This window comes from Neltuma alba, unplaced genomic scaffold, assembly GCF_004799145.2.
Source record: "Neltuma alba isolate B1F8T4 unplaced genomic scaffold, ASM479914v2 tig00011687_pilon, whole genome shotgun sequence".
NCBI lineage: Eukaryota > Viridiplantae > Streptophyta > Magnoliopsida > Fabales > Fabaceae > Neltuma > Neltuma alba.
The window spans coordinates 529,321-553,806 of NW_021636326.1; the positions used below are offsets into that span (position 1 = coordinate 529,321).

Here is a 24,486-nt window from a genome sequence, read left to right on the forward strand (position 1 = left end):
CGTCCCGGTCATTTAGGGACAGGGGACAGACCCGTCCTGAATGGAACCGGGACGGGACAATACCGGGACCAAGACAATAAAAGGACCAAGACGGGACGAAACGCGGAATAACCATCGGGACGTCCCGTCCCGGTTCCTTTATTTTTATTTTTTATTTTGTTGTTTTGTTTAATATTTATTCAGTCTTTCTCCTTCCTTTTATTTTTTCCCTTTACTTTCTTTCTCTATCAGTCTCTCAAAAATTCGAACCCCAAACTAGCAGAATCGTGGTCTCTACTTCTTCCTTTCTACTCTCTAGTTCTCTATTTCCCCCTAGCATCTAAGCACTATGGCGTCGACCGGTGGCTTCTCTTGCTTAACGTCGACGATCAACTCCAATTTTGCCCTGCGATTTGCGTCTATCTCCTATCGCAAATCGCCATCCACCACCCTCCCCATTCTAGATCTAGTCATCCCACTCGGTAATGTAAGTTTCTTCATCTCCCTAGTGCTTACCGTCCCCGATACTCACTCCCTAGTCGTTTGGGTCTCTCTGCTTGACGCTTATCTCTCCATGTTTCTCCTTTATTTCTCCTCCTTTCCTCATATGGCAGCTCTCTTCTTCATGTTTGGGGCTGACGGGAGAAGGAAAAAGAAGTCACTATGGGTTTTGAGTTGATTCAAGCAAATGGAAAGATCAAAAGGGAGAGGACACCCATATGCTCAATTGCTTGTCTGGGCTGGTTTTTTGTTTGTGTGTTATGCTTGAGTTGAAAAAAAATTCATTCCTTTATTATTATTTTTGGCCTTCCTTTAAGTGGCAATGGGATCGATTAGTGATTTGCGTTCCTTTATTCAATTTTAATGTTGCTTTTTTTACAATAGCCTCATTTGATTGGGAAAGGATCAAATTGAAAATTTTTGCTGCTTCCCTCTTTCTCCTTTTCCCTTCGATTTAAGAGTTTTTTTTAATTTTTAATTTTAACAAGTGGGGTCTTGGTGGGATGTCTCAGTTCCGTTCCGGTCCCGATCGAGACTAGAACAGAACCGGGACGAGACGGGACGCGAGATAGAAATTATGTCTTGTCCTTTTTTCGAGACGAGACTCGAGACGGGGTATCTCAGTCCTGTCCCGTCCCGTGATCAGCCCAAAAATTTAGGGAGTCAATACAAATAGTCTAAAATTTAGGGAGTCAAGTGTGTATTTTTCTTATATCTTTTTTAATTTTTCAATTATGCTAAAAAATCGTCCAGTTTTCTAAAAACTGTTCTAGTTTCTAGTCCAACTACGGGTTTTGGCTTAATGAAGGTTCAACTCCAATCTAATTGGGATCAATCATATAAGCAGTTTTTTGGGTCCAAACCAAATTGTTAAGAAGTCTGGTCAATGGTTTAACCGGTCGAACTGCATGGTCCGGTTGTTTAATCATTGCTGTCAACTAGGTGCGATGGCCACTTACGGGAAAAAAATTAAAAGACCCTAGTCTTCAGCCCACAGGCCGTCTCTTGTGAATGAAAATGGGTTAGGTCTCTTGTACCTGTTCAAAATGTGCTGGCCCATAGTTGATTATGGGCCACGTGGGACGGGCTGGATATTAGCTGGCCTTTTCTTGATCAGGGTTGGAAACTTGGAATTTTTCCAGCTCTTTCTATTTCTTTTTTCCTCTGAGTCTATGTAATTTTTAATTTCCTTAATTTCTATATTCAATAATAAAATTTTTTAGATCAAATTTAAATTTTAGGTGCAAGGCTTGCCACATTAAATTTATGAGATGATAAATTTTGTCAATATTTAATTCTTATATGATATTGTTTAAAAATTATACCTTTGTTTAGTAAATTTATGTTAATAGCAGTTTATTAAGGCATAAATTATTCCTGTAAATAACAGTTTATTATGAAACTCATTATTATGTGTAATTAAATAATTGTTTTACCTCGAGCTTAAGGGTCTATTTGGATTGGCAGTGAAAAAAGTAGTTTATTTCCAACTTGACTTTTAGAAAAGTAAGATTGGATAAAAGTTAAATTAGATAAGTTGAATTGTGATTGGATTGGAGTACGAAGGTGTTTGGCAAGATAGAAAAGTGCTTTTCAAAAGCACTTTTCCTTAAAACGAGATAAACTCCTCTGCATATTTATTTCGTATACCGTAAAAGCACTTTTAAAACCATGGTTTGACTTCCATCGAAACACCCCCTAAAAAAAGTTAGTTTGTACAAGTGATATTGGTAAAAAAGTTGTTTGGATTATGATTGAGTAAAAATAAGTTTGGTTGTAAAATTATCAAAACGGGTAAGAGTTTTACTAAACAATAAAACATGATTAAAAAAATGATTTTACATAATACAATAAATTTAAAATAATTTAATATGAAAGAAATGAAATTTAATGAGTAAATTAAATTTTAAAACTGTAGAAAAATCATAAAAAAAATATTTTAATATAAAGTGAAACATAAAAACAAAAATGGAAGGAAGTACATCAAGAGTCCATTTTATGATAGCATATGGATTGAAGCAGTTTGAATGGGAGTCACATGACTTTTGATTTTACCCAAAAAAAAAAGGTGTGTTATGACTTTTGAGTGCTAAAATTTAACTTTGCTACTCTCTTGAAAAAGAAAAAGAAAGAAAAAATAACTTTCCTAATTCCCACTACCACTTGTCATGCATGAGGCTGTTGATCCGTTGACAAATGAGACCGACACGCTTTTTAATGCTTGTGTTCAGTTGCTACACGATATCTGACACATTAAAACCAATAAGCTCTTCAAAATAAGCTTCTTCTTTGGGCTTCTATTGGAACGCACGTTCAGGGAGCTTATTGCAAACAAGCTACATTGGGTTTAAACCCTTCCAAACAGATGCAATATTTTCAATCGGGCTTCTATCCAAAATAAGCTACTTTTCACATTCATTGTTCGTTAAAAGCAACCCCTTCAAGTAGTTCCGACATTTTGGGGGCGCATATTGACATTAGTTAATTCACACCAAAAGGAAGGAAAAAATTGGGTTGAAAAATGGAGAGAAAGCATAGGTGATAATGGATTTCAACTTGTAGGCAGATCCCCTGCAACGCAGCATTGGTGGAACCCGACGAGTTCCATTCATACAAAATCTCTACAAGTACAATCCATATTTGATTAACCGTGATTCTGTCTCTCTCTCTCAAAATTTGGTAGACAGTGCAACATTCCACCATTGACTTGTATCTCTTACACTTGCGTCGTCCTAACAAAAAGGGCATCATATACAAGATAGAGAGAGGAAAAGTTAGGGATCTTGAGAGGACGTAATATAGGAAACAACAACTGTAGTATCATCAAGTTTGCCACCATAATAACGGACACCAGCATCTTGAGCAGCAGTTGAGAAAGGGGTCTGGCGGTCTTTATCCTGAGCCCGCTGGCGTGCCAATGCTGCTATCTTCTGAGCTGTCACTTGAGGACTTAAGCCGGCTCTTATGGCATGTACCACCACGGCTGTTATCTCATTGTTATACAAGTTGTCAAACAGCCCATCTGTTCCAGCAATTATCACATCCCCAGGAGCCACAGGTATTGCAAACACCTGACATCAACTCAACCAGAACCAATTATACGCATGAAACCATATCATCCAATAGGAGAAACTAACAGACTATAGCTTTTCTACACTATCAAAACAAGCACCTCATCTCATACTTGGTTCTAACAACTAAAGGCTATGACTGCAGCCCGTTTGAGCTTGCCACAATGGAAAAAATTAAGGGCTTAGAGCATAGCACATAAAACCACACCTGACCAGAACTAGGTAAGTCACCATTAGTTCCACTTTCCAGTTGGTAAGTGAAATTGAAACCATGTTGCTGCACTGGGGATCGGAAGATGGTGCAACCATCACGGACCACCATAAAACCGCTGTCCCCCAAATTGATAGCATGAAGTGCCTACCGAAAAGAACACAACAACCAATTGATGTACATTGAAATCAACAAATTAAAAATCTCTTCTATGATTATTAAATGCCAAGCCAAAGAATATATATTAAGTACTAAGACATATAACCAAGTCAAGTCACTATTCACCCTGAAATAACAAAGCATGTATATTATGTAAATTGAAAAATAAAATGCTCAACTTCAGAAGAGACAAACTACTCACGCCAAAACAAACAGTATTTCTCTTAGAGAAGAGCCTCAACTCTAAACTTGATAAAATCATTACTGAAACTTTCTAGTTGCCAACTGTAATTTTACACATTGCAGTGGCCACTTATAGCTCCACAGAGCATGGTTGTACGTTGAGCAGAAAATGACTGAACATATACATGGATATCACATAACCCTTGTTTTTCTACGTAATCATTTTACTAGTAATAAATTATTTTTCAGCCTCTTACGTTTTTCGTTATGTCCTTTCTCATTCAATCGCTAATACATTAACTTGACGCCAGATATTAAAAATCGTGGTAATATACTGCCCAAGTGGAAAATACTTCCATAACAATAAACAAATGGCACCAAGAATACTCCAGTCCTTTCTGATACATAACAAGGAAGCACACAGCACTAGAGTCAGTGGGACTGCAGCAAGATTGAAACTATTGGTACATTCTAAACAAGACATCTTAAATGTAAAGGTAGCATACCTGTTCAGTAAGTGCAATGATGCATGCAGTCGATGAACCCTTAGCTTTAGTACTTAAATGCGCTTTTTCCAGCACCCGAGCTGGGTCAATAGAACCCTTGGGCTCTTCCTTAATAGCATTCACTGCATTGGACATCAGTTCACGGGAGTACTCTCCAGCATCGATTCCAAGGTCTGCCCACCCACCAACTCCATCTGCCACCCCTACCGCCTGTTCCTCATTACATATAAAATGAGCATCTTCTCCACCAGTTTCTTCTTTATCAGGATGAGGCAAGTAACATGATCCAGAAATCAACTTAAGCATTTTGCCTGAAAGGCTTTTCCTGTGGTCATCATCCAATTATCTCAATTTAGCATTAAGATTGCAATCATATGGGAAATTCTGCAACAGCAGGTAGCAAGGTAATTAACCAACCAACCATGATTAAAAATTAAGGACCATGTGAGTATGCATTTGTCAGATTCTTTTGATGAGGAAAACAGGAAGATTCCCCCCCCCCCCCGGTTTGGAGTGGGGGTGGGGGGTGGGCTTAAAAGTACTGATCATCTTGTCCCAAACAAATGAATGAATAAATGTTCCAAGTTGCAAATTTAATAAATCAACCGTGAAAATTATTTAAACTACAGTTTCAAATAATCCTTATGGAAATCATTAGACTACTCAATTGCTACAGTATAATATTTTGAAGCTACTAAATTTGAAATTTGATTAATCCTATTTATTTTATATATAGGAAAACTCTTCATCCATTTTCAACGCATAATCCACACCAATACTAATGATAACAATATCCAGTGAGACATTCATTCAATACTTGGAATTTTTTCACAAATATTTTATTAATGAAAACAGCACTTGTCAAATTCCCACATTCCACATATCTACACTTAGATACCTTCATAATGCCTTCAGGTTACAAAGCAACGTCTATTATAGTTGTAAGAGCAAACACTTAACTGCAATGGAAATATTTATCAGTGTGTTTTTACTCTTAGCTAAAAGAAATCATTGCAACTAGTAGGATTACAAAATTGAATAAAAATACAGAATTGACGAAAAAAGAAATATCGAGTATTGAACGAATTTGTCTGTCTAGAAAAAAACCATGAACAATTTAATATGTATCAAACCATAGGCCTTTCACTGATTCATAAGAGAAAGCATCAAATTAATCAAAGATACCGAGAAAGCATGTTGCACTTCAAGAAGCATCACAATAATTAGGTCACTAGGCCACTGATTTAAACGCAGAGAATATTTTAAGATGGTGAGCTTAAAAAGGAGAAAATATACTGATCAGAAGAATCCACAGAATTTGTTGGCTGCTCTTCTCGGATGGAAGAATCAAAGGGCACATCAGGAACAGGCCCAGCAGAGAGACATGTTGATGATGAGCTATGGAAATCTCTTGACCCTGAATCTGCCCAAGGGTTATAACTCCGCCAATTTTTTGCCACATTATATATGAAATAACCATAAATGCCACGACTATCTGGTTGCTTATGGTTTTTCAATCTCATGCTCACTTTTCTGCCATCCTCCAAACCTCTGCCTGGCCACAGGTTACTGCCATTCCTTGTTGACAGTGACTGGTGGCAGTTCTTTGACTTTAAATTATCAAAATAGCATTCACCAACTACTGCTCCAGCAAAGGGAATAGCCATTAATTCCAGCTTACAATTCCTGCTGACTGAAAATTGAGCAGACTCCCGAAATGCACAATCAATGTGGTACCCACACACCTGAAACGAAGGCCTGAATGATGACGGGATGGAATATGTGCGAAATAGAGTACCAATTAAAGACAAGGTTCTTCTTTGGTCAACTATTTCTGAGCTTGGAGCTAAAGCAACATCAGGACGGAGAATTGCACAGAAATCAGCACAAGAAGCGCTGCCTAAAAAATGAAATAACCTTGAACTGCCGCCAAACCACAACTTCCCTTGTCCAATCAAAACTCCAAAAGAATCTTGATTTCCACTCTCTCTCCCCACAATCGATCTTTGGACTGCAGTTCTGAGTCTTGAAAAGTTACCAGAGAGCATTTTACTACGAGAAATACCTTTCTTCAACTTTATAATGGATCCCAACACGATGGTCACAAGTATATACTAAAGCCAATCTCATAACTCCCAACGCATCACTTCTTCATTCAGTTAAAATGCAACACCCGATATGCTCGATATTCAGGCACCTGGCGTCATCCGACACATTACAAACAGTCAAATAGTGACAGCTTTCGAAAGCAAATAAGAAAGATAACCACCAATTTTGGTCGAGAAGCGTCAAAAGATGGACCTCCCTTCTTGGGGGCGGGGTGTTTTGTGTGTGTTGTTTTTTTTTTTTTCCTTTTTTCTTTTGGGGGGGGGGTGTTGGCGTGGCGCGCGGAACCAAGAAGTATCAACAGAATAATTAAAATCAAAGCCAACTAATTGGAAGATAGAAATTAACAGGAGAATCGTACCGTTCCGGAACAATAAGAGCAATAGAAAAGAAAGACACTAATTGTAAAGCGAAATCAGAGGAAGGCCACCCGCAGATGGTTAAATATCGAAGACGTAATAAGGGAAACAGACCGCAAATGCATCTTAAAGAAGGTAGGTTGGAGGTAGAAGACACGAGCTTCACTGCTCTCCCTAAGTTTCCGTCGAGACAGCCAAATAGAGGGGACCAGTAAAAAACAAGGGAATCCGATATAATGCAAACGGACAAAAATAGTAGTAATTTGTTTTTTGAGATACAAGGGAATGGACTCGAACAGGCATGCACACACCCAACACACACACACCACTCGACCAAGCGGCCAGTGGTAAAAATGTAGTAGCGATTTGTAAAGTTGTTGGCAACAGAAAAAAAGTAGTAATTTGTAAACTAAGTAGAAGCTGGAAATTTCTATTCAGTTCTTTGGTCCAAAATAACTGGTGAAACCGTGAAACCCTTCCGCCAACCTCGGGCCTCGGCTGATTTCCTTGGCGAGCCCTGGCTGAGTAATTGGGTGCTTCCCTGAGGGGCACGTAAGCCGCGACATGAGCTCGGCTGCACCGTGCAGCTACATTTTCTAGGTAAAAAAACAAATATTGCCAAAAACAAACCCCCCCAGGGGCCGTCAGCCTCAGCTAACAACCACATTGGATTCGGGTTCCGGAACCATGAATTTCATTTACAAAAAAAATCAAAATCAAGTTGTTACTTTGGCTTCCAAAAGTTTAATTACGCGCCCCTAATATATTCGAAACAGGAATTTAACTTTAATTTATACTACCTTCGGTCTCATTATAAGACCTTATTTATAAATTACAAATGAGGTTTTATAATTAGGATTGGAGGCAATGCATAAATTTTTCTAATATCAATTTTTGAATTAAAAAAATGTAAATACAATGGGCATCAAATTGTCAACATATTGTCGTTGTTTTCTGGCATAGTATTTTTTAACTAAGGTGAGACAGAATTTAAAAAAGGGGTCACGAGTTTTATACCTTATGAATAGTATAAAATAAAATAATCTATCAAAGCACAAATAATAATATACCAGTAATAATAATATCATTTAAGGTCATTAAATTTTTAAATTTATGTAAACCCATAAAGATAAGCAAAACTTCGAATGCACGCATTTTGCCTGAGGGCACACATCTAGAAGACTCAGAGATGCAAGGGTTCGACGCTAAAGAGGCGAGTATGAGGACCCCCCCCGGGGCGAAGGGGGGCTTGTTTAACCAATGAAGCTTTTTCTTTGGAGCTTGCATTTCTCCCTTTTATGCCTAATATAGTAATTAGATACTAAATTTATGAATATTAAAAAATTCGTCAAATTAATCATTTTAAAAAAATAAGTATTAATTTTCTAAAAATATCATTTCTATTCATACACGAGCACATTAGTAAATCGAAAAAAAGTTTATATTGTTCTCTTTTTTTTTCCCTTAATATAAAAATTACATAACTAATTTGTAAATATTAAAAAATTGATTGGTTACTTATTTTTAATAAGTGTATGTTGATTTTCTCATAATACTACTTCTCATAATAATCATAACTACCCCTTAATGAATTTTTTTTTATTATATGCAATTAGTAGAAATATTATTTTAAAAAATTATAAATTTAAGAGACAAAATAAACTAAAGTTTTACATTTAAAATCAAAATAAGATTAGAATTAGTATTAGGGGGAAAAAAAGATGTTTATCCATTAGTGGGATAGGCATTCTGGACTAACAACGTCAACTTGGTGAATTGATTTAACGGCCACAATATCGTCACCATAAAATAAAATTCATAACAAATTTAAGGGGAAAAAACGCACATGGGTAAGAATATAGTTGAAAGCTACAGTGAACTAGTAAGGCCCCGAGACATGGGAAATTGCACATGCCTCCCAACTGTTATAGTTCAGTCTCGACGGATAGCGGTCAGCATGCGACCCCAGCCTATCATGATTCATGAATTTAGAACAAATTGGACAGTCGTATTCATCGTAAGCCAGGGCTCTCTCTGTTCCTTGCCAAAACTGAGATAAATTGACTACTTTTTCAATATAAATCTATTGACAGGATTGTGTTTGACATGAAATACAGTAATAAACCAAAAATGGACAACCTGCCATTCAGTAGCCAAACCTGTTTATAGCATTAGCCCACATGCATCTTCCAAACTCCATGGTCCTCGCAAAGCAACATCGGATGAATATTTACATAAGCCTAAGCGATAATTAACTCCAGAAGCTCATCGACATTGTGCGCCCATTTCACTATTAAGGGGGGGAAAGGAGGGAGAACACTTCCCTCTGCTCTATCTACGTCTCAAGTGGATATTATAGCCACAATGGTATCTAACCCACAGTTAAAATTATGCACTACATCAATTGACATTTGAAAGCTGAAAACTCAAAGCCTGGATATGACAGCTGCCACCAAATAGACCTTTCTTTTTCTTTTTTTTGGCCAGAGCCAAATAGACCACTCGAAACATATGGTATCGTCTATACAAAAATTTAGGAACGGCAGGCATTAAATATCTCTCCTCTCATTGCATCGATTGGCATATGCTCGAATGTGTAACGCTCAGGACCAAAATACAAACCAGTCCTCTCCAAAAGAGCAATCCCTTCATCCCTACCATATCGGGAAGCGTATAGTTTCAGGTACTCGTAGTCCTAGAAAAAATTACAGCATGAAAAACATCAGAATATGAAACAACTATGCACAACTAACACTTGCTAACCACAAAAATAAATATTTATCGATGAGATTGATAAAACGTGCGCATAAGAATATATTCACAAACACAATATTGCATCTACATAACAGAAGCAAGTAGGCAAAAGTTCAAGTACATTCAGTATAATTAGCTAAGTAGTTTTGAAATTACATCGCTCTTACCTGCAAGCCACTAAGTATGCGCTCTAGTCTTAGAGAAGCAACCGGTTCACCAGAAGATGAAAACACCTGACCAGGGTAGAATAAAACTCCATCTCCAGGTGGAAGGCCGTGTCTGAACTTTATCTGTCCTCAAGAAAATATATTGACTATCAGTAAAAAGAATCCTCTCACAAATGAATATTCTAATCCAATTACGATACAGCAGAATCAGGGCACATAAACACCTCTGCACTGGCTGTAGTTGCCTTCTCATAGCAGTTGGCACCCCAGTACAAAAATCCTGTGCCACCCTCTTTCCACACTCGCCACATGACAGCGCGATGTTGAGTGCCTCGCATTCCAAGGTGCCAATTAGGATGAGGATCTGATGGTCCCATGCATACATATGTCCACCATTCCTGGGAAAAAATAAAATAAAATCAGTTTGATCTATTAAAGCAAACAAATTGCAACAGGTGTGCGCATTCCACTATCCACCTTTTCTTGTCAACCTTTAATAATTGCTCGAGTCTAAGAATTCCCCACAGTGAACCCCAAAAAAAAAAAAAAAAGTCTCAGCATCTTACACAGAAGTGCTACTGAATAAACAATAGCAATGCAATCAATTATTCAAGCACTAAGTAAATCATGCATTCCCTCAGCCACTTACATTGGTTCTCAATAACAAATCATTTGTTGGAAAAATCAAAAGAGGTCAAAATGAGACATACTATAACTGCATCAATGTAATACTGTTGACAGTCAGTAAAAGAACGGAGCTTAAAATCAATCAAAATGCTCACAAACTTCGTCAAGTACCTGATAATTTTCATAAATCAATCTGTTCAGACACACAAATGTTTAGCACACAACAAGGGATGCCATGCTATAGTGCAAAGCAACCGTGACTATTTGCTTCGATGAGATCAGTTCACACTTGCAATCATTGATTATTATACTTAAGAAAAAAGTCCCGGACAGTGGCCGGACAACCAACAACTCCATAGCCCTGTTAAAAATAGAGCTGTTCTTATGTGACTGATCTAATACACCGCCTTTCAAATTTACTGAACAGAAGCAGAATTGTCGTTGATTGTTTTGTAAAACTGTGACACTAGCAGCATTCATAGTAAAATAATGATTATGTCATTGTGTACATAGGCATGGCAGGGAGGAAAGGAAGAAGAAAAGAACAGGGTCCCCCAGGAATTAAGGACCAATGAAACAAAAGAACAGAGTCTCACCCTAGAAAGCAGGCATCTAGAGAACAGTAACTATTATAAGAAATATGATAGCAGCTAAGAGATAAATGAACAATACACCGCAGAAGAGTATTTATTATATATTGGAGATTTTGCCCAAAAATTGCTTACTAGAAACAATAAAGACCAACCTGCTTTTCCAGATATCAAGTACGCCACAATATATTACAGAGCTTAGAGTTGAACAAATCGAAATATGATGTTACCTCACCATTCTCTGGTTGTAATTCAGAAATAATATCCTTGACCAAATCCTCTCGATTGCCCAGAACCCATTCACTGCAAAGGAAGAAATTTCACGTTGATGCTTCCTTAAGGTTATGGATCAGAAAAAGAACTTGACCATGAGCAATCAAAAAAATGGATGAGGTCTGAAGAAGGTGAAGAGGGAACTGAATTTCATCAAAGTCATTCAGCCATGAAATTCACGATATTGTAACTGTTTTCAGGAGGAAAAAAAAAAATCAAGAGCCACTGGATTAACTAGAATATAAAGCTTTGAATTCAATAACAATAACCATTTCCATCCACCAAAAGAATAAGTTAACATGGATCTTATGCAGACAACACAAACCATTTATACATGAGCTTATAACTCCATCCTAATTTAGTTGTCCCTATTTTCACTCAAAATTTCTCCTCATCAATGGTCACCAGGAAAAAAAAATTCCTTTCTAATCAAATATCAAGTTTTGTATAACCTTTTTTAGCAAAAATTAATTATGGATCTTCCAGATTTGAAGGTTTAAAGGAGTTTTCTAAATTTACCCAATATGTATCCAAACTAAACTTGTTTTAAAAGGAAAAATTACTTGAAACATATTTTGGAGTAACCAAAAAAGTACAGGTGCCAAGTATATGGCTATTACGGTATGGCTTAAATCTAAAGGTACCCATGTTTAATGAAAAATTGTAATAATCAAATCAAAACCTGATGAGGAATCCCAAAACATCTTAATGAATAGCTTCAACATCATATACCAAGACAAATGTTGTATTTTTCTAGGATACTGCTCCTAGGGGAAAGACAAGAAAGAAGCTGGGTCTGATTCTCATCTCTTCTGATACCTTCTCCCTAGCTCAAAAACAGGCACAGCAAAACGAATAGCAAATAACCCAAATCTTTGGATATGTTTAATGTAGAGCAGTACCTTGTACAATAAATTTGATTATGAGGACGAAGGAAATTTGGAACTTTAACAAAAGCCTCAAATGGAGTAGATGCAAGAGGTGCATCATTTGGTCCTGCATAAAATAAGAATCACCAATAAAATATATATAATCATAAAGAGGACAATCAATTGCAGATATTAAAATTATAAACTAGGTGGAAAAGGTTGGCAAGGAAATAGATTTTCAATTTATGGCGTTTCCAAGGAAGGATCATAATTAGCTGCAGAATCGTGCCCCACCACTACCAAAGACAAACTGAAAAGAATCACAAAAAGCCATCCTTATATGCCCATCGAGTCTATTGCATATTCTCTCAACAGTTGTTACTCCCAAGATGGATCAAAGGACACATATTTTCATTAAGTACACAATCAGGACAAAGCATTTGCCATCAGGTCACAATACTCATCTAACTCTCTTTCTCTTCGTGCCACAATCTCTCTATGATATAAACTCAATTCTCAGGCTCGTAGCCTCACACAAATGCCTCTAGAATTTTCCCCATAATTAGTAACTCACCTACAGTATCCTAAACTATAAAAGATTTAGTGATAGGCCCATAGCTTTTGGGCCAAAGAGTGCTAATAAAGGTTTCCTAGCGTTCCATAATTTACCCTTCCATCACCACCAAGAAGTTTGCATTGGAATTACAGTGAACATAACTGATAACGACATCACGTTTGCAAATAGTCATTCAAAAGAAATTAAAAAAAAATGGTGACAAAAAGAAAAGGATCCAAGAGAACACATTTTACAATTGTTCAAATCAAGCTCTAACTAATACCAGTTATCTGATATTAGAACACATGTATAGGATAAACAATCAGAGTCAGATATGAGAATCATGTTACATCTGCAGTCATTCCATAAAAATCAATATAATACAAAAGCCAATGCCACAGCCTCAATAGTAAATAATTTAAACCATATTGAAGGGAACATATAACATGTAAGCTATCCATAAGGGTGCAGACAGCAGAGTTTGGAATAATTTTAGGTAGGAAGCACGTACCACAATAATAAGTAGTTAGAATACGAGCTTCTGGAGCATAAGAATGAATCTCACAGGCCATATTGCGAACAGAATCATAGTGTTCCAAGTTCAGTGGCTGTCAAACACAAGTAAACGAACTTATAAAGATCATCTTAAGATGCATTCAACTAGTAGTGACAACATTAGGAAAATCAAAAAACAACATAGCTAGATAATAAAATCACACATTCACCGGGAAGGCAAGTAAAATAATTGACCTAAGACTATGGTGGAAAAAAATATCTAAATTTTCTCAGCAGCCACCACTGTGTCCAGAGTTAAGACTTGGAATAACGGTAGATAAAACAAAAAGATGTCACCCTAGAGTGGACATAATTATCATGAATGAAGAGCAAAGCACTGATCATGCCTCATCCCACAAGTAAAAGTAAGCTTTTCGCCAGTGACTCTTTGTCCTCAGAATATCAATTTGTTTCTGCAAGTAATCCTTCGCTGCATCATTACTGTGGCACACCAACAGGTGGGTGAAACTCATCAGTTTTCATCACAAATAGGCTTGGCAGAATCAAACAGGGATAACTGACTCTATACCTGGAGATTACATGGCTATATGGCACAGCATACGCTGCCAACCGTGGATCTGAAAAATATTCCTCTGATTTTGGATGGTCCGCTACAGTAGCAAGAAGTGAACAATTTCAGCAGTGCTATCATATGTCATTTAAAACTGATTAGTCATAATTAAGTTCTCATAAAAATACCTGGCCAAGGACAAGTGTATGTCAAAACACGCATGCCATTACCCCATCTGCAGAAATAGGGGCTAATTCTGTACTGAAGAAGCCACCTGAAATGCTGATCCATTGCTTCATACCACTCAGCTGTCCCATGTTGAACACCAAAACGATCCTCTATTACAGTATCAGATATCTAGCGAACAGTCAATGAAACTATTATACAAGTAAGATAATGTTTCCTACACAGACGTGCATGCCCTAAGCGCATCAGCTTAAATAAGCATCCATGAGTCAAACATGTAATGGCAACATTATGCCAACTGTACTACTTCCAGAGTTAGTTTGTAATAAAACTACAAGTAAGCAATAAGTATAATATCCCATTTAAGGCAATACAAACACTTAACATTTTCTGAAAGCATTGCAAAAAAATGTGTTTTATTGTCTGACGTTTAAAGACTGGAGGATACACCAAATACAGCAGGGAGTGATGGAGTTGCTGGAAGTATAAAGTCCCAAACTGTCAGATTCAACTTCACCCGTACTGAGAGGCTTGAAATGGCATCCTCATCCATCATATCTACTGATCCATTATCTGAAAAAAATTCAGAAAATAGGGGAGACAGAAGAATCCTTCTTAAAGATGAAGTTGCAGATTTCACCCTTTGTACCTAAAAAATAGATGCTTACATGAACAGCCAATAATAACACCAAGGTTAAATAAGAGCATCAGAATTACCGACAGTATTTAAAAAACCTACACAAAATAACCCACCACTTCATCTAATGGTTTTCCGTCAATGGGCTCAACTATGTCAAGGCATCCCTTGAGCTCCTCAAACAACTGATGTTTCTCAGCCCTGACTAAGCTTTGAGCAGGAGACCTGCATATAGGTGAAGGTTGACAACAGCCAGCCACAAAAACTGATGAATAGAAATGTCTCATATAAAATCAAGAGTGAAGAATCATTATTTTTTTTTGGGGGGGGGGGGGGGGGGGGGCGCTCACTCATCTGCCTTCACAGCAGTTATGATAATCTCCCCCTCATAATGTCCTGGGGGTTGAGCACTTGGGACATCAATCGATAACCAAAGAACAGAAGTCTCCCTGAAGAAATGAAGACATGCCAAAAGAAAGGTTAAAAGAAGTAATTCATCCACGATTTTGTGCGCCTAGAACTTTGGAGGGGGAAAACATAGAGAAATGTTGCACTGATAAGTACCCGGGATACAGGCTCATTTGACTGACAGGAAGATCAACTGGCACAAGAGCATCAGGTACACCTAAAATAGGCACCACTCGCCGCAACTTTAAAGACTGGCCAACAACCAACCTGCCCAAACTGATGTCAGCATAAAATCACGAGACCACATATTCTATACAATATTGTGTAAGAATACATCAACCTGTCACCAGAGGTGGAACATAGGTCACTGCATTGAACCTGCACAGTTCCCACAACACCACCAGTACGACCCCAAGAAACCTTTGGTCGAATAGCTATTTGAACACTCTCCCTCTCATTTCTAGCTGCCAGCAGATTAATCTTCAACATAAAGCAAATACTAAGTCAATGCCAGCTTTGGAATAACATGACTTCTATGCATCAGCATCGTAATGCAACATACACATCCCCAGGCTTCACCATAGAATACAAGAAGATTCCAAAGATGACAGTATTAGTCAGTCCATAGAGAAATATTCCGCTGAAATCCATAATTTCTTTTCGCAAAAAATTCAAGTGCGTCATGTGTCATCTGTATAATAAATAATCATGTTGATTCAGGTAATGAGTTTAAATGTTCCATTGTTCATGGAATGGAGTAAGGACGAATTTGTCCAGAAGCATGCGTATCATATGCCTACTCAGGGGAAGAAGAGAAAGCGCACAAGAATAAAGATAATATTATATTCAAAAGTAATAATTATATGTGATTAAGCATGAAACGAATATTGTTCACGAATTCATCTATGCAGCTATTTCATATAAACAAGTAATGTTAGAGTCGCGCTTACAGACAGTGGGGTTATGCATAATATGTCCATGCATGATATAAACTTCAAGCTACAAGGCAAAATAAAACTATCGCATGAAAATTATAAACATAAGCCACTAATAAGATCACAGGACTGACGGGCTCCAAATGCCTAGGCATATCTTGTGATCCAACATTTGCTGTGCTTGGCATGCTCCACACATATACTATATCCCTAGTTGGAATCTCTGTAGGGTCAACAGATCCCTTGTGTAGATTCAAACCCTGTGTACCACCATCATTCCAACCATAAGCTGTTCCTCCTCCAGCAACACCTTCAACTGGTGGCACGGTCACATCTTGAGGATTTCCTGCCATGAGCATCAATATTTGATGGAAAAGATGTCATTCTAAGGCAAAATATAACGATTACAAATAGAAAGATGGTCTCACATGTTACAATCATCAATTCCTCAACAAGTTGTCATAAATTCAAATGATACAAAAAACATCTAAAATGTCTGGCCTATGGACTTTCTTCCGGGAAATCATGTCATCGAACTAGATGAAGCATAGCACCCATCAAATGGACATAAGACGATGAGGTGAATGAAAGTTAGATTTTAACAGTTCTGCTCACGATCAACCCAGAGCGAAGAAAGATAAAAGGAAAAAGAGAAAGAAAGAGAGAGAGGTCATACACAGCATATGCAAATATCCAGGCCTCTATCCATGTCTCACACAATAAAGAAGAATATCTAGGCAGTTAAACTCCAAATCATTCTCAGGCATCACTCCATATTCGCAATTCACAGATCAAGTGATATCAAGTTATTTCCATAAATTATTAAAAAGGAAAAAGAAAAGCAAAAGCGTTTTCAAATGCAACTATACAGCTTATTCACGTCTCACAAATTGTGCTAACGGAACAATAATATTCTTCATAAGTTGAACTCTGAGTTAAAACTTTCTATCAAAGCCATTGGAATTATTTCCCAGACCTCATAGATTACAACTGCCATAGATCAGTTCAGCTCCTTTAAGAGCATAATACAGTAAGAAATAAAGAAAAAGGAAAACGGAATGAACAAGCGGAAAATGAAGATTAAGCACCAATGCAAGCACACGAAATAGCCGCACAAGAAACGGAAGTGGGAGTGCCGAAAAATTCGAAACTGGATAACATAAGTTGTAACTGACATTCGAATTGCCTTCCTAGCATAAAAAGAATCGGAAAGGAAGAGGAAACATAGAAACAAAGCAGGGACGTGACATAAGAATAAACTGAGATGAAAGAAACGAGAAAGTGCACACAGCATACATAACTAACCAGAATTATCCATGTCGGTAACTACAGCTACGAAGATTGTGATTTCACACAACTCGGTAGCAGAACCGGAAAGTAATTATCTCTTTTACGGTGCTGGGAGAGGTTACAGGGAGGAGGAGAAGGCGATGTAACGTAACTGCTCCAAAATTCTGCAGTATGCACTTTCCTTTCGCACTCTTTTGTGAGTGTGTGTGGTATACCTTACGTGTACGACTTCAGCGATGGAGTGAAGTTAGGGTCCAGATCCCGATCTGGCCCGAACAAGGATTTTTTTTTTTCCCCCTATGATCTTTTTTGGATACAAGGGAAGCGGGACAAGTGTGCCGGGTGTTAAATAAAAGACCATGTTTCTTTTCGCCAGGAGCTAAATAAATAATTTTATTTGTCGATTTCACCTCCCGGAGTTTCCATGTGTTGGCTCCAGAATTTGCATGCCATTAGCACAATCATGAGTCATCAACACAAATCATCGATCCCCCAAGAATCATTGAACCATCGTTATTTGTTTTTTTTTTTTGACATTTTGTTTGATCACATTGATCGCCTTCAGTTGTGTGAACACGTGCACAGTGTGTTTGCACATATTTTCCGGGCGAGCTATGCGAATTTATATAATCATAGTTGGGATATAGGAGATGAGATGCTAATCATTTTTTCACAAGTCGCTTCATTCTTCGATGCTAGCTGCAGTGCAAATTTAATTCACAGCCTACACATCCACGTCCACGGGAAGACAGGAAGCGCGGCTTTCCCAGTAACTCTACGAATATACATTACAGAAATGATACATGAAAAAAGGCATGGACCATGGAGATTCACATTCGGTCAGTGAATTAGAGAGTGTTTGATAATCCTCAAAAGCACTTTTAAAAAGATAATTCCCACCATATATTTACTTTATATATTATAAAATTATTTTTAAAATTATTGTTTAATTTCCATCAAACCCGCTTAAACTTTGTAAAACACCTCGTGTTCATGTTTTTGCACCACTTCTCTTATCTTTTTACATATATGCACTCGGGTTGTACTCTTTTTTTAATTTTATAAATGCAACTGCCATATTCGTGGTTATCTTATGAATTGTTGTTACTAATTTTCGGGAGTGACACTGACTTTATAAATGATTTGATGGTGCTCACAGACGCTCCTGTGAAAATGCAAATTCTATAAACAATGACTTCCTGAAATTCAAACTCTTATTATCTTTCTTATAAAGCAGCTTGTTGATCGTAGAAATTTTAATTGCCATATTTATGTTCATGCATAGTGTTCTAAAGCTATTCTCCTAATTATTATCAGTAGTTTGGGCGAGAAGGGCAGTAATACAAATATATTCAATCAGCAGCCTGAATCTCAAAGAAGGGCAATGCAGACTTTATATTTCACACGACCTCCATGACCACCGTCACCACCTAGTCCACCCATCTTTGATGTCCCTCCAATTCTGTTTTCAGCGTCGCCGCCTGAAAAGTGAAAACGTTCTCAGCCACAATCCTGTACCTCTACATGTTAAGAATCTCCTCTTTTCCCAACAGCTCCTTCATAATTGTGGCCAATTCTGCCTGCCCCTCTCAAGCCCTTAAATTTTGTCTTTTGACTTGTTACTATTAACTGGGTTAGCCCAACCCTTAATTACGATTATCTATCTCTTAATTTCACTAATTGCTTTAACTGGCAACCCCATCATTGACAAAATTACATCTGAACAGGAAAAAAACCCGTGCATTCATTTAAATTTTATTTTGATTCCCCCGCCTGAAAAAATAACAACTCACAATAACCAAATTCTCGTAAACTTCCAAGTCCAATCCGGGTTGCCAAGGAGATCATCGCCTAGTTAGCTCTTAAAGCCCGGGGGGAATGGAAATTTTAAAAATCACACTGCATCCTTAATATCCGAAACGGGGGAAGTTAGGTGTGCGGGGGGAGGAAAACGAAGCAGTAAAGCTTAGCTTTATTTATTTATTTATGCAACAAGCCGAAAACTGGAAAGATGGCGAGACCAAATGCCACGGTGTCGCCTCGGGATTGAAAATCAAAGGAAATGTGAGAGTCATACCAGTTAGAAGCTCATGCAGTTAACCCAAACAAGTCAACTGCGATCATTTACACCTTGATTGCTTACAAATAGACCCTCTCTTCTTTTTGGGAAACCCGGAGGAGGTTCCATGGTTGAGCCCCTGAATTTGAGCTCTGATGCTGTTCGATAGTCCGGATCAACTGAAGTAGGCCTTGAGTTGTGATCTGCTGCGCTCAGCCTGTATGAACTCTGTGCGCCACCAGGATATCTTGTAGGAGAGCCGTATCTTCTTGTCGGACCCCTGAGACCACCGCTTCTAAGTTCCATCACTTCTGTATTTCTTGAGGAGTCTACAAAGGATCTGTCTCCAGAGCCTGATACTAAGGTTGGAGCATTAGTTGTAGCCGATGTGGAGGTAAATGGGTCATCTGGCCCCCAAGAAGTAAGTGCTTCCTTCTTCTTTGCAAAAAAATGCCACGCCCCAAACAGAAACAGTATGAAGAACAATACTGGGCTAGTCCAGAATATGGTATTGAATTCCGCTTTGTATAGAGGAAGATTAGAATAATACATTCCAACATACCCACCTCCAAGGCCGATGATGACAAGCTTTTCACGGTCACTAGCGATCAAAGGTATCACTCTTCTAGAATCCGAACTCGAGGTTGGATAGTTCAAAAATGATGATCTGATCTCATCAAGACTTGTCGAGAAAAGAAACCGAGGCACACCGACCCTCACATAATGCTGAGATGAAACATTATACACGAAAACTTTTTCCGGGCTAACGACTAGCATGTACCCCTTAATAGCCTGGAAAGCCAGAGGTTCCTCCATGTCAAACTTCCTCTTGTATCTAACCCTGCATTTGAAGTTCATTACATCTCCGAGCAACAGAACATAAACCAGATCACCTTCTGAGGTAAACCCATATGCTTTAGAACGCTCTGTGGCATCAAAAACATAACTTCGAGCAAGGGAACGGTTTAACCCTTCGCATTCAGATTCTCTAACTCTCATGCCCTTCAAATCCAATGACCCCGCACCAGTTTCAGTCAAAAACAAAAGCCTTTGCTTCAAGAATGCTAGCGGCTTACTTGATGGCATGACAGAACCATGAAATGTACCATTTTCCCTGAAAACCTTAATCTTCCCACTACTATCAGTAGATAAAATGTATTTCATCCTTCCAACATAATGAACTTCCAAGATCGCTATAGGCCGTCCGACCTCCTCGCTTTCTGGTGACGCCATTTTACCAACATTTTCCATGTAAAGAGAACTCCAATCTTCTCCACTCGACCCCTCCCAAATTCGATGGATCAAGATTGCGCCATTCCTGTGTCCTGTTACGACGACACTCTCATTTTTGCGAGCAGATGTGTAGGAAACCATTGCCGTAATGGGGGAGGCCATAGAGGTGTAGAACTCCAGCAAAACATCTCCGTTTCTCAAGAATACGTAGACTCTTCCTCTCTCATCCCCAACAGCTACGTACTTACTCAGACCCTCATAGTCCCGAAATGGCAGAACATTTATACAGGTTGCATCTGAATCTAATTTCACAGTCGATACAAAATGAAACCTCTCTGACCAAAACGGAGAGTACTTCGTTACAGAAACCCCTCGAGCTCTCTCTGCATCTCGAATTTTGCCCTCATACTCCCCATCTTCAGCCTTTTTATTTGATCTTTTATTCTCATACTTTATTTCGATAGACGCTCCCTGCCCCTCCAGCGCCGATCTCTCGTCCTCGAGAACCACCTTTGAGAGATCCGGCGGCTTTGATTCTAATCTGGACACTATATCACTAAGATTTCTCACTAGCTCCTCCAGCTTGTTCAGCAAAATCTCTTGATTCGGATTATTTTTGGTTTCAGGTTCAGAAATAGCATCATGGCGTGGATGGTGGTCATGTTCGGATTGTATTGAACAAGATTCAGATTTTACAAGGACAGTAGAAGCATGTAGAGATGATAAAAAGAACAAGAAAATAAGCACAAAGAACTTGCCTTTTGAAGAACGCGCCATTGAAGAAGAAACTTGGAGGGTTATATGTCAGCGTGCAGCCATAAGTGAGGGGCACGAGTCGCTGATGTATTTGAGGGTGTAAGAAGTTGGATCTGGAATAGATAAAGAAGCTTAAATCTGTGTCAGATTTAGAGAATCTCAGGAGGGAGTTTCCGACCGTCTGGAGAGGCTTTTTACCGGTTTGACTTTGGGTCCACGAGGTAAATTAGGGCAAGCAAACGCTTTTTCCTCCCGGAATCAAAATCAGCCGAGCGATTTCCACTGTAACAAAAAGCAAATGATGTTCTAGTCAGGTCGGTTTGATTAAATATTTTATTATTTAAAATAGGAGGGGATATTTGCATGGTCTTCGCTCTTCAAGAGGCAGTCAATTCTGTGTCTCTTTCGTATTAGTTCGGTTCCTAATCATAAAATTTTATTTATAAATTACAAACATATTTTATAGTGGGACCAGAGGTAGTACTATTTCCGGTCCTAATTATAAGATCCAGTTGACTTATTTGAGGAGATTAAGGGTGTGTTTGGTATGAGGGATTTGAGAGGGAGGGGAGGGAAAGGGAGGGATTTTAATCATTTTCCCTTATTTGGCAACACACAAATTAGGAGGGGAGGGAAATTTTTTTAAAATTTCCCCTCCCCTCCCCTCCCTAACCTCCCCTCAAAATTGGGAGAATTGGAGGGAAAGGGCAATATTTTGTCATATTATGACCATTATGCCCATATTTTGTCATGTTGTAACCATTATGTTATATTTGTCATGTTATGACCATTATGCCCACACCTTAAATAAAATAAGAGCAAAATTATCCATATTAAAATGTTTTGTCCCTCCCCTCCCCTCTTTTTTTATAAATCCAAACAGATAATATTAAAATCCTTCCACTCCCCTCCCTCCCCTTCCTTCCATTAAAATCCCTCCCCTTCCCTCCTCTCATTGAGCCACATACCCTAAGGAAGTAAGTTAAGTTAGTTATTTGTAATAAATAAGTGTTGTCATTCCTAAAATATCCTTACTAATTAGTATATTGGCTAAAACTATCATATTAGAAGGATTATCTTGAAAAAATGCATAAATATGAGAGACAAAATAGATTGGGGTCTTATAATTAGGACCAAACAAAAAGTCAAATAAAGTCTTATAATAAGGACCAGAGGTAGTATTTAATACTCCCTCCGTTCCTTATTATAAGAGACAAATAACCGAAGTACGTTGATCAAAAAAACAGTAAAATTAGTTAAGAACAATAATGTCCCAAAAAGTATAATTTTTTTCAAAAATACCCCATAATAAAGAGAGAGAGAGCATGAGATAGAACAATTAAATTATTAAAAGAAAGAGAAGTAGGAGGGAGAGAGAATGTGAGTTGGAGATAATAAGTATGGGTAAAAATGTAATCAACACACAAAAGTAGAGACAACTGTAAGTGTCTCTTATATATAGGAACATGCCATAAGCATCAAATGTCTCTATAATAAGAAACGGAGGGAGTAGTGACTATGATTCCTTTTTGATAATATAGTGACTATAATTTAATTTGCCCTTAAATGTTCTTAATTGATCTCTTGATTCGTTTCATAGTAGTATTTTCACGTACTCTGCTCAGTTCGAGCCTCAGATTTTTTTCCCCGCATTGTGTCGGAGATTCAAGAACTTTCAGGGGATAAAACACCCAATTAATCAAATTGTTTTCTTGTACTTAAACTTGTACTTGACCGTGTAATGTTGTATTAAAAAATAATTTAAAAAAATGAAGAAAGAAAGATAAATTTTCAGGATTTAATAAGTATCACAGTGGTCGACTGGTCTGGTCGTATTTCTGGATTTCTTCTATTATACAACTAAATACTAGAAATTAGCCGAGAGCTCTGATCGAAGGCAAAGAATCCATAACATAGCGAAAGCCAGTGACAACACCTAAAAGAAGCATGCCACGTGGATCAACATTAGAAGATTTGAAGGGCAGCAACATCTTTGTTGCCACACCTTGCAGCTTGCCCTCACAATATGTCTCCCATAAAAAGGCAAATTATATGTTTATACATAACTTTTTTGAAAAAAAAATAGATTAGCAAATATACAAATCGGTTAATTATTACACAAAATAAAAAAATTGAAAAATCCATCGTCAAATGAGGAAGGGGGAAGGTATTCATGCAAACAACTTCAATTTAAAATTTTTCAATTTAAATGACATTTGTTCTTTTAATAGCAAAAGTTAAAAACATATATTAAACTAACAAGATACCAAAAATATGAAAATAAAATAATATTATGCATTGACCGTCCAGTTTTAACATGTACTCCTCCAATCCTAATTATAAGACCCAATTGACTTATTTGAAGAGATTAAAGAAGTAAGTTAATTAAATGGTTATTTATAATAAATAAAATTATCATTCCTAAAATATCTTTGCTAATTAAGTATATTGACTAAAACTATCATTATTAGAAGGATTATCTTTGAAAAAAATATAAATATAAGAGACAAAATGAATTGAGATCTTATAATTAAAACCAAATAAAAAGTCAAATGAAGTCTTATAATAAGGATCAAAGGAATACAATCCAAACCCTTACTCATCGCTACAACAATGAGCATTGAAACCATTTTTTCAGATAAGCTTTTGTGATACCTGAAAATTTTGCGGGGCCATCAATTCCTAACCTGGACTTCATTATTTTTGTTATTAAATGATATAAATAAACGAGATAACAATTAGGGAAAGAAACTTAATTTTAAAAACTAATCACCATTACTGAACTAAGAGAGGCACCAAATTTTAATCAACGTTTGTTTGGCACAAGAGAAGCAGAAAAAAAAAAAGAAAAAAAAATTAATGAACTCAATTTAAAAAAATAGAAAAATGAGATTAAAAACTTTAAGTTAATTTAACTTGCCCTTTTATCTTATATTTTCTTTTCATCAAAATTTTATAATTTTTTTAATTTTTTAAATCCAACGCGTTAAAAAAAAAAAAAAAAA

General features: G+C 37.4%; 3 protein-coding genes across 6 annotated transcripts; all 3 read right to left on the reverse strand.

The window, feature by feature from the left end:
- Window positions 1-2,994: 2,994 nt before the first annotated feature.
- Window positions 2,995-10,850, reverse strand: LOC114716743 (probable protein phosphatase 2C 55). Of its 3 annotated transcripts, none has more exons than XM_028901791.1 (5): window positions 10,846-10,850; window positions 5,907-6,188; window positions 4,611-4,935; window positions 3,760-3,909; window positions 2,995-3,551 (listed from the first exon to the last, which is right to left on the reverse strand). In XM_028901791.1, the coding sequence occupies exons 2-5, from the start codon at window positions 6,131-6,133 to the stop codon at window positions 3,255-3,257; spliced, it is 999 nt and encodes a 332-aa protein (XP_028757624.1). In that variant the 5' UTR covers window positions 6,134-6,188; window positions 10,846-10,850; the 3' UTR covers window positions 2,995-3,254. The 3 variants fall into 3 exon arrangements, with proteins under 3 accessions (XP_028757624.1, XP_028757621.1, XP_028757622.1); XM_028901788.1 differs by lacking the exon at window positions 10,846-10,850 and adding an exon at window positions 7,078-7,272 and having other exon boundaries at window positions 5,907-6,807; XM_028901789.1 differs by lacking the exon at window positions 10,846-10,850 and adding an exon at window positions 6,528-6,605 and having other exon boundaries at window positions 5,907-6,355.
- Window positions 9,014-17,714, reverse strand: LOC114716742 (uncharacterized). 2 transcript variants are annotated; one of them, XM_028901787.1, is made up of 17 exons: window positions 17,449-17,714; window positions 16,278-16,489; window positions 15,549-15,688; window positions 15,365-15,475; window positions 15,151-15,249; window positions 14,917-15,025; window positions 14,612-14,812; window positions 14,166-14,334; window positions 13,996-14,077; window positions 13,814-13,907; window positions 13,423-13,519; window positions 12,389-12,482; window positions 11,444-11,516; window positions 10,221-10,394; window positions 9,997-10,119; window positions 9,575-9,770; window positions 9,014-9,537 (listed from the first exon to the last, which is right to left on the reverse strand). In XM_028901787.1, exons 1-16 carry the CDS (start codon window positions 17,459-17,461, stop codon window positions 9,609-9,611), a joined length of 1,953 nt encoding a protein of 650 aa, XP_028757620.1. In that variant the 5' UTR covers window positions 17,462-17,714; the 3' UTR covers window positions 9,014-9,537; window positions 9,575-9,608. The 2 variants fall into 2 exon arrangements, with proteins under 2 accessions (XP_028757620.1, XP_028757619.1); XM_028901786.1 differs by having other exon boundaries at window positions 9,014-9,770.
- A 1,666-nt stretch (window positions 17,715-19,380) lies between these two features.
- On the reverse strand, window positions 19,381-21,747 carry LOC114716776 (uncharacterized membrane protein At1g75140-like). The gene has a single exon (XM_028901834.1). The coding sequence runs from the start codon at window positions 21,500-21,502 to the stop codon at window positions 19,544-19,546; it is 1,959 nt and encodes a 652-aa protein (XP_028757667.1). The 5' UTR covers window positions 21,503-21,747; the 3' UTR covers window positions 19,381-19,543.
- Between the last annotated feature and the right edge of the window lie 2,739 nt (window positions 21,748-24,486).

What these genes read in the sequence shown, in the direction of transcription:
- LOC114716743 (XM_028901788.1), bottom strand. Translation starts at nt 6,658, where the DNA reads ATGCTCTCTGGTAACTTTTCAAGACTCAGAACTGCAGTCCAAAGATCG. An exon ending in TCTGTGGATTCTTCTGATCA is followed by an intron (nt 4,936 to 5,906) that starts GTATATTTTCTC and finishes TGATGACCACAG; the next exon opens with GAAAAGCCTTTCAGGCAAAA. An exon ending in TCATTGCACTTACTGAACAG is followed by an intron (nt 3,910 to 4,610) that starts GTATGCTACCTT and finishes TCTTTTCGGTAG; the next exon opens with GCACTTCATGCTATCAATTT.
- LOC114716742 (XM_028901787.1), bottom strand. An exon ending in ACTGCTGTGAAGGCAGATGA is followed by an intron (nt 15,026 to 15,150) that starts GTGAGCGCCCCC and finishes ACCTATATGCAG; the next exon opens with GTCTCCTGCTCAAAGCTTAG. An exon ending in ACTTTTACTTGTGGGATGAG is followed by an intron (nt 13,520 to 13,813) that starts GCATGATCAGTG and finishes TGTGTTTGACAG; the next exon opens with CCACTGAACTTGGAACACTA.
- LOC114716776 (XM_028901834.1), bottom strand. Translation starts at nt 21,502, where the DNA reads ATGGCGCGTTCTTCAAAAGGCAAGTTCTTTGTGCTTATTTTCTTGTTC.